Raw genomic sequence first — 10013 nt, 5'->3', positions numbered from 1 at the left:
CTTAGACTCTCACCAAAAAAGCAGCCTCTAATGGTCAGTGACAGGAAAACAATAAAATATCTTGGCAAAACGCAAAAGTCCTAAAAATGTAAATTTCCACCAGGGTAATATACTATTCTTATTTACGCACATAAATAAGCAATTACCCATAAACCAGTGCAACAGGGGTCTGATTGCAGCTAACATCCTTTAACCAGGAAGTGGTGAGCACAGGAATCATCTTGCACTTGGCTCTCACAGAAGTGAATGGAGCATGCTGGGAGTTGTAGTTGCACCAAGGCTTGAGTGTCGGAGGCTGGGTTAGTACATGCTTGGTTTTCCTATTAGGAAGCAGCAGTTTACAATTGACATAATTAGGCAATATGGTAAATATTCCAATAGATATTCCGTATCCCTACAATTTATCTGTAACTCGTCTTATCTAATGATCTCATTATGTAAATGAGCGCCTCTCAGTGTCAGTGGTCAGGGTGGTTAACAGGGCCGTGCATTGCTAGTAACAGGAAGACTATGGTACAGACCAGTAAGTTTCCACACACAAACTCATCTTCCTGTGAGATTCTTACATACTCTGCAGCCTCCTCCTCATCAGCTCCTCTGAGAACTACAAGACAACATGGCTGCTCCCTGGAGCCTTGTGATCCTCCTATTCCTAGCAGCCAGAGGTTCACCTGGGACCTTCAGCGGTGAGTATACGTCCACAGGGCTTACGATGGTCACCCCTCTAGCACTTTACCACATCCACTCGTATGAGCATTACATGTTCTTTGTGAAGGTCTATCTTGGTCTCTGTTCTTTTGTTAGTGTAATGTATCTAGCATTACTTGACGTCACTTTATATTCAATTTTAGTCTGACGATATGTGGTTACAATACAGCTACTTGCAGATGTAGCAGAGCTTAAAATGTTATTTCTCTGCGTTACTGATCATGCACATTGGTATGGAGTCTGTATAGCAGTGCGAGGACTGGGCACATTTACTAAGACCTGCCATTTCGTATACCAGTAAAATGTCCACCAGAGTAAGGCCAGATGCGGACCCGTTCATGGGGCAGCAAAGACAGCACACCGTGTGCTGTCCGCATCCATACGTCCATTCCGCGGCCCCGCAAAAAAAGATAGAACGTGTGCTATTCTTTTCCGTTTTACGGACAAGGAGAGGACATTGCCGTGATTTGCAGACTGCAAAACCTATACAGTCGTGTGCATGAGGCCTAAGATACGACAACTTTATTGCATCTGTCGCTGTTCGCCCGCCCACTGAAATCCATGGCAGCTGTACTTTTCCACCAGTTTTGTTGGCATAAATTATTGTCAATGTGTTGGGGCAAAGAAATGGTGGAGAATCGTAAAACGTTGTAAAATGCTATCCTACAACTTTGGGAAACGTGACCCCATGTGTATGAAGACACTGTCCCCTAGGAGCAACACTTGAAGAAGAATACCTTGTACATGCCCTCTGAAGTAAGCAACCATTTTTTTTTTTTTCTGTCAGATTTGTGTGGAATTCAACAACGATAAAAAAAAAAACTTCCATGTAGCAACAGGAGTTACAGTGGAGGGTTTGTGCGTCTCCGTAGAAGCCCCTTTAGGCTACATTCACACAAAAAGTAACAACCATTAAAAACGGACACACTGTCAGGTTTTCTCAGCCATTTTGCATCAGTGCGTACATCCATATTTGGCCATTTATTGTAACGGCCATCATGTGACGTCACGGCACTGTGTGAATCAGGTCCTGCTGCCTCTAGTAAGCAGTGAGTGTCCTTGTGCATGCAAGTGGATGAGGTATTCCTTTTTTTCTTTAACCCCTGAATGACCTTTTTATTTTTTACAGTGTACCCATTTGTAATAGCCATTACAAATGTGCACTCCTGTCTAAACGGCCATGAAAAACGGGCAGTTGGGGGTTCATCAATCGGGTCCACCTGGCTGTGAAAACAGCCCAAAAAAATACATCCTGTTTTTTTGGCGACCACGGGCCATTATAAAATGCCCATGTGAATAACCCCATAGACTTTCATTGGCTCTGAAAAAGGCTGTGTGACAGCTATTACAAAAATGGGCGTTTTTCACTGTGGTAAAAATGTAGCCTTACAGCTTTGTATGAAATTGTGTGTATGAGTCCTATGTTATACCTCCCAACTTTTGAAAAGAAGGAAAAGGGACACCACGCATGCCGTGGCATTTTTTTTCCATGCTAGGACACGCCTCTAACTCTGCCCAAAACATAACTAAACACCTAATCCCAGCCAGTCCCCTAGATGCCCCCACATAGCAATTATTCCTCCTTTATGCCACTGCACAGTATTTATGCCCACACTGTGCCCCCTTCACAGGTTATGTCCAGATATGTGCCCCCTTCACAGGTTATGTCCATATATGTGCCCCTTCACAGGTTATGTCCAGATATGTGCCGCATCCAGCGCCCTACAAGCCCACACACCCGTCTGAACAGATAAAATCGCAGATGAAGGTCCTGCGCGACCGAAACGTCCGGTTTGAGAATACTGTTCATATTATGATATACATATTGGGCAAATGGATGAAATTACTACATGATTTTAATGAATAAATTCCCCTTTGAAATTGCAAATACTGAAAATTGTGTGCCTCAACTTTACTTCGTTCACAGGTTATGTCCAGATATGTGCCCCTTCACAGTAGTTATGCCCAGCTGTGCCCATTCATAGTAATATGCCCAGCTGTGCCCCCTTATAGTAATATGCCCAGCTGTGCCCCCATTATAGTAATATGCCCAGCTGTGCCCCCATTATAGTAATATGCCCAGCTGTGCCCCCCTTATAGTAATATGCCCAGCTGTGCCCCCTTATAGTAATATGCCCAGCTGTGCCCCCTTATAGTAATATGCCCAGCTGTGCCCCCTTATAGTAATATGCCCAGCTGTGCCCCCTTATAGTAATATGCCCAGCTGTGCCCCTTATAGTAATATGCCCAGCTGTGCCCCTTATAGTAATATGCCCAGCTGTGCCCCCTTATAGTAATATGCCCAGCTGTGCCCCCTTATAGTAATATGCCCAGCTGTGCCCCCTTATAGTAATATGCCCAGCTGTGCCCCCTTATAGTAATATGCCCAGCTGTGCCCCCTTATAGTAATATGCCCAGCTGTGCCCCTTATAGTAATATGCCCAGCTGTGCCCCCTTATAGTAATATGCCCAGCTGTGCCCCCTTATAGTAATATGCCCAGCTGTGCCCCCTTATAGTAATATGCCCAGCTGTGCCCCCTTATAGTAATATGCCCAGCTGTGCCCCCTTATAGTAATATGCCCAGCTGTGCCCCCTTATAGTAATATGCCCAGCTGTGCCCCCTCAGTTATATGCCCAGCTGTGCCCCCTCTCAGCATTATGCCCAGCTGTGCCCCCTCTCAGCATTATGCCCAGCTGTGCCCCCTCCACAGGAGTATGCCCAGCATTGTTCCCCCTTCACAGGTTGTGCCCAGCATTGTGCCCCCTCACAGAATCATGCCCAGCATTGTGACCCCTTCACAGGAAGGTAAAAAATAGATGGATTTTGTGTCACAGGTCACAAGTCGCACACGATTTTTACTCCACTGACTTTAATGCAAGTCACATGCGAATCGTCAGTGACTTTTCTGCGATCTGACTGTGTTTTTGCCTCCAAATCACAGCGTGTGACAGCAAGTCGCTGGCAAGACGCAAGTCACTCGTGACTTACATTACAGTCAGTGGAGAAAAAGCCACATGCGATCTGCGATACAACATCCATCTGGATTTGTGTGGCTGTCGGGTCGCAGTATGTCACATGTCGCATTGTGACACTATTGACATTCATTAGATGCGATGTTGCATGACTTTTATGTCACGCTACACGTGTCCGAGTCTTCTAGTCACATGCAGTTTCACCCATTCGAACAAAATGCTGCCGCTATTCTGCTTAAAAAATTGGTGGTGTGCCATAACAGGCAAGACCCCATCACAGGAAAGGAAACAGGGTGCCGCCCAACAGCTGTGTCATACTTAAAGGGAACCTGTCACGTTGAACATGGTGTCTGAGCTTCAGGCAGCGGGTTATAGAGCAGAAAGAGCTGAGCAGACTGATATATAGTTTTGTCGGAAAAGATTCAGTAAAACTTGTATTTCATTAATTTAAATTCCTGCTCATTCTGGGTTTTGAAGTCAAGAAGGTGGTCGGTCCTATCAGTGATTGACAGCCTTCCCTCTATGACTGGGTATGGAGAGATGGCTGTCAATCACTGATCGGACCTCCTCTTGCACTTCAAAGCCCCGAAAGAGCAGGAACTTAAATGAATGAAATACAAGTTTTACTGAATATTTTCCCACAAAACTATACATCAATCTACTCAGCTCCTCCTGACTACTAAAAAAGGCTGTAAAAAAGACGCCGCGTGCCCTATCTTGGGGCAGAATCAACGCTGATTTTCTCATTATAATTAATGGGGGGGGGGAAAATACACATAAAAAAAAACGGACACCTAATTTTGAGGCAAAAAAATCTGCTTGGATTCAGCGCTGATTTTTTTTTTACACGTTTATTCTAGAAATCAGAGGTGTGAACTGACCCTTTGACTAAATCAGCAGACTAAAGGGGCTATGGCAGTCGAACAAGCACTGCTGACTGTTTATTGTATTCCAAGCACAGTGCTGTACATTGGATAGTCATCGGCTGTGCTTGGTATTGCAGCTCAGCCCCACTCACTTGAGCTGCAGTAACCCAGCACGGCCACTACACCTTGAAATGGCGCTGTGCCTTCAGCTCCACTCTAAGGCCTCTTTTACACGGGCGTCCTGGATTTGCTCTGGATGTGTCGCGTGTGCATTGCGGGAAACCTGCGCGAGTGCGCGCGCAGTTTTAGTCAGTTTTGACTGCGATTGCATTGTTCAGTTTTTACTCAAAGTCCATGAAGAAAATACGTAGCCGGCACTGCTACATGTGTATAGCGTCCAAGACGACCCTCCAACACACACAACAAATAGCGGTGATAGGTGGTGCTCTCCAAAACCAATGATATAAGAAAAAAAGTAGCGACACTCACCATTAAATCTTTCAGTTCAGTTTTTATTGCGCGCGTGATAAAATACTGAATGTGGTACCCAGACCCGAACCCAGACTTCTTCACTGAAGTTCGGGTTTGGGTTAGGTGGTCTGTAGATTTTATTATTTTCTCTTATAACATGTTTTTTTCATGTGGCGTCAGTTTTGATGCGTTTTTTACGCATTTAAAAAAAAAAAAAAAAAAAAGATTTACAAACAACATCTCCTAGCAACCATCTGTGAAAAATATAGCATTTTTCACTGAGGCCCCATTCACTTCTATGTGGCCAGAGCTGCGTGAAAAACGCAGAATATAGAACAAGCTGTGATTCTCACGCAACGCAGAAATGATGCGTGAAAAAAAAATGCTCATGTGATCAGACCCATTGAAATGAATGGGTCGGGATTCAGTGCGGGTGCTATGCGTTCACTTCACGCATTGCACCCATGAGGACAGAAAACTCGCTCCTGTGAAAGGGGCCTAAGGGTCAGGTCTGGGACCGGAGGCTGCAGGGAACAGCAGATCGGATATTGATGACCTATTCTGAAGATAAATTGTTCCTTCTTCCTTTCCAGTTTTTGATCTGTAGATATGAGACTGGGTTTCCTGAGTAGAGATGGCCTTGCGGTTCGCCCCGGCGGTCGCTTTGCGGCGATTCGCCCAACATGCGAGCTTATGGTGATATCCGCCGGCGCCATATTCTTTTACATTGCGCCGAACTTTGACCCATGACACATCCATCAGATGGGACAGAACAGCCGATTGAGAAGTTTCAGCACATGGACACACCCCCACCCTATCAAAGAACCCGATCTGGCAGCCATTTTACATTCTGTGTTTTGCCAGTGTAGAGAGACGTTGCTTTGTGGAGCAGGGACGGGCTGTTAGGGACACCAAACGCTAGCTAATAGGGCCATAAAAGTCCTTTTAAAGACTGGTATAGGTGTGCTATCGATAGGTGTGATATACTTATTATATACTTTCTAACATAGAAAGTATATTATAGTGCATTTGTATTGTGCAGCAGTTGTGTGCGGTTCTACTGCGATACCGCAGCTATACAGAGAGACAAACTCTATTGGAACAACGAATTGCAACGGGTGTGATATACCTGTTGCCCCCAAAATAACTGATCGAGGGGTGTGATATACATATAATATACTTTCTAACATAGAAATTATATAGTGCATTTGTATTGTGTAGCAGTTGTGTGCGCTTCAGCTGCGATACCGCAGCTATATAGAGGGACAAGCGCTATTGGAACAACTATTTGCAACGGGTGTGATATACCTGTTGCCCCAAAAAAACTGATTGAGGGGTGTGATATACCTTCTTCCACAAAATACTGATTGAGGATCGCGATATACCTGCTTCCACAAAATACTGATTGAGGGCTGCGATATATCTGCTTCCAAAAATTCTCTAGGGACTTAGGCCTAGTTCACACGAACATGTTTTTTTTGCGAGTGTACGGGCCGTCTTTTTGTGTTCCGTATACGGAACCCTTCATTTCAATGGTTCCGCAAAAAAAAACGGAATGTGTTCCGTATGCATTCCGTTTCCGTATTTCCGTTTTTCTGTTCCGTTGAAAGATAGAGCTTGTCCTATATTTGGCCGTAAATCACGGGTCGTGCCTCCATTCAAGTCAATGGGTCCGCAAAAAAAACATCCGTATGTCTTCCGTTTCCGTTCCGTTTTTTCTGAACCATCTATTGAAAATGTTATGGCCAGCCCAATTTTTTCTATGTAATTACTGTATACTGTACATGGCATACGGAAAAACGGAACGGAAAAACGGAAAGGAAACGGAAACACAACAGAACTCAAAAACGGAACAACGGATCTGTGAAAAACGGACCGCAAAAAACAATAAAAGCCATACGGTCGTGTGAACTAGGCCTTAGGCACAGGGTCATTTTGAAAATGACAGGCAGAGGAAGAAGCTGGCTGTTCCGCAGGGGTTGTAGGGGTCGAGCAGGTGCACCAGGCCGGAGCCTAAGTTGGAGAAGGTGCATGCGAGTACTTCAAAAGGCGTACCAGAGTTAGGCCCCTTTCAAACGAGCGAGTTTTCCGCGCGGGTGCAATGCGTGACGTGAACGCATTGCACCCGCACTGAATCCGGACCCATTCATGTCTATGGGGCTGTGCACACGAGCGTTGATTTTCACGCATCACTTGTGCGTTGCGTGAAAATCGCAGCATGTTCTATATTCTGCATTTTTCACGCAACGCAGGCCCCATAGAAGTGAATGGGGCTGCGTGAAAATCGCAAGCATCCACAAGCAAGTGCGGATGCAATGCGTTTTTCACTGATAGTTGCTAGGAGATGTTGTTTGTAAACCTTCAGTTTTTTATGTGATAGGGACCTTAGACTCTCACCAAAAAAGCAGCCTCTAATGGTCAGTGACAGGAAAACAATAAAATAGCTTGGCAAACGCAAAAGTCAAAGATTTTCAAGCACGGTTTCTAGGAGACGATCGGGATGCAGACCCGATCATTATTATTTTCCCTTATAACATGGTTATAAAATTTTTTAACCCCTCCAGCCCTATTGTACTATGCATTCTGTATTCAGAATGCTATTATTTTCCCTTATAACCATGTTATAAGGGGAAATAATACAATCTACACAACCTTGAACCCAAACCTGAACTTCTGTGAAGAAGTTCGGGTCTGGGTACCACATTCAGTTTTTTATCACGCGCATGAACAACACATTGCACCCGCGCGATAAAAACTGAACAACGGAACACAATCGCAGTCAAAACTGACTGCAATTGGGTACCTACTCGCGGGGGTTTGCCGCAATGCATCTGGACCTTATCCGGACACGCTCGTGTGAAAGGGGCCTTCGTTGAGTGGCTCACTCACCCTTCCGCTTCTGCACCCTCCTCATCCTCTGTATCTGCACCCGCCTCACTCTTTGATGAGATCACCAAACTGGTCTGTCGCAGCCAGGGCACCATCAGTGACATCGTACCTTCCACCTTCTTTCTGGAGCGTGCATTGCGTCGTGTCATTGATCAGGCCGTCGAGGAGCAGGAAGATGAGGAAGTCGCAATACTGAATGAATTCCCAGGGGGGGCTACTCCATCTGAGACAAGTCAACAGGAGTGTGAAGAGGAGTCAGAGGAGGACGGTGGCTGGGGGGAGGAGGAGGAGCAAGAAGAGCAGGCTTTGAGGGGGACTTTAAACTTTTCGGGTATCCCTGGTGTTGCCCGTGGCTGGGGGGAGGAGACCGAGGACGACATTCTCCTGGGCGATGAGCAGGAGCCAGGGCGCTCCACCATTTCCAATTTAGTGCAAATTGGGGCCTTCATGCTCCAGTATTTGAAGAGGGACCCCCGTATTAAAAGCATAAAGGGCCAGGACCAGTACTGGGTGGCACTGTACTTAGACACCCGGTACAAAGACAAAATGGCGGACATGTTACCAGCATCAAAGAGGGCTGGCAGAATGCAGCATTTCCAGGCCTTGCTGCGAGAGATGCTGCATTCTGCTGTTGCGGGCACTGGCAGAGGAATTTCCACCCACAGCGAAACAGGGGTGGGTACCAATCCTACAGCGCCTGAAAGAAGAGGGCGGTTTGAAGATGTGTTGGTCACTTCGGATATGAGACCATTCTTGCATCCAACCCATCGACAGCCGCCCTCCGGATCCAGCCTCAGGGAACACCTAGACCGACAAGTGTTCGACTACATCGGGTTAACGACCGATGTGGACGCTCTGAAAAGCAAGGAACCCCTGGACTACTGGGTGTGCAGGCTTGACCTGTGGCCAGAGCTATCACAATTTGCCATGGAACTCTTGGCTTGCCCCTCGTCGAGTGTCCTGTCCGAAAGGACGTTCAGCGCAGCAGGGGGGATCGTGACCGATAAGCGTACTCGCCTAGCTCACGACAATGTGGACTACCTCACATTTCTGAAAATGAATGAGGCATGGATCTCGGAGGAATTCAACACCTGTGACGACCACGTGTAATTGAATTTCCACATGCTAGCCCACGCATATCCGCCACCACCCAGAACAATTCATGGTCCTTGTCTTATGTATATACAGCGGCATAAAAGACCTTTTTTGTCAGGTGAATGCCTAATTTTTGGGGTCTGTACTGGCCGACAGTAAAATTTGCATCCAGTGACCACCTAATGTACCTCCAGCCACATCATCGCAAGTTCTTTTCTGTCAAATGCATGCCTAATTTTTGGGGCCTGTACTCCCATGGCCTAAAATAAAAATGTTCTATGCTCCAGCAGGGCACATTTTTAAGAGTTTCCCTTTGACGCATAAAAATGGCCCCTGATTAAAATACATATTTTTTGTAGGAATTTTTGCTAATGATCCCCCTCTGGTATGTCACTGTCCATGTTGTGGAACTATTTGTGATCTTCTAGTAAGTATTTGGTGGCTGCAAATATGACCTGAAGGTTTTCAGGTTTACCTGCCATTAAAGTCAATGGGGCCGGCCGCGAATGAGCGGTTCGCTAACATTTGATCGTGAACGCGCGTTCGCGAACCGTCCCGGCCGATGTTCGTCCATCAATATTCCTCAGTACTACTGATCATCATTTACCAAGAGGATGTCTAGGGGGTTTTGTTAATCAGATAGTGATAGTGATGGGATGGGCAGTGTAAGCGTAGAGATGAACATATAAGATAAATCTCATTTGATGCTGACATTGATAGTGTAATTTAGAACCACAAGAAAACGTACTTTACAGACCTGTTTTTATTATTGTTTTGTTTTTTCTTATTATGGCATGGTCATATGGGTATGTATACAGGACGTCTGAATTTATAACACAGTTGGACCCATATAAAATAAAAAAGTATATACTGTATAAAAGTATACTAGTGCTAAATCTGGCCATACACATTAATGTCAGCCAAACCCAACAATTTCATCTACTGTAGTTCTCCCAACTCTCTCCAACAGATGAAGTCTGGGTAGATAAGGATCAGGCAGATGGATTTCA

General features: G+C 45.6%; 1 protein-coding gene across 1 annotated transcript in view; it reads left to right on the top strand.

Annotated features, from left to right (window-relative positions):
* The first annotated feature begins 338 nt into the window (after nucleotides 1-338).
* The window catches only part of CST7 (cystatin F), a 35697-nt gene continuing 26022 nt past the window's right edge, over nucleotides 339-10013 (top strand). Inside the window, exon 1 of the mRNA XM_040427399.1 lies at nucleotides 339-686. Coding sequence (XP_040283333.1) covers nucleotides 617-686 — 70 coding nt within the window. The 5' untranslated portion in view covers nucleotides 339-616. The remainder of the gene's footprint in view (nucleotides 687-10013) is intronic.

The sequence above is a fragment of the Bufo bufo genome, chromosome 4 (genome assembly GCF_905171765.1).
Source record: "Bufo bufo chromosome 4, aBufBuf1.1, whole genome shotgun sequence".
Taxonomy (NCBI): domain Eukaryota; kingdom Metazoa; phylum Chordata; class Amphibia; order Anura; family Bufonidae; genus Bufo; species Bufo bufo.
Note: the sequence above shows the minus strand (reverse complement) of the source record. Positions and strands in the feature narration are given on the sequence as shown.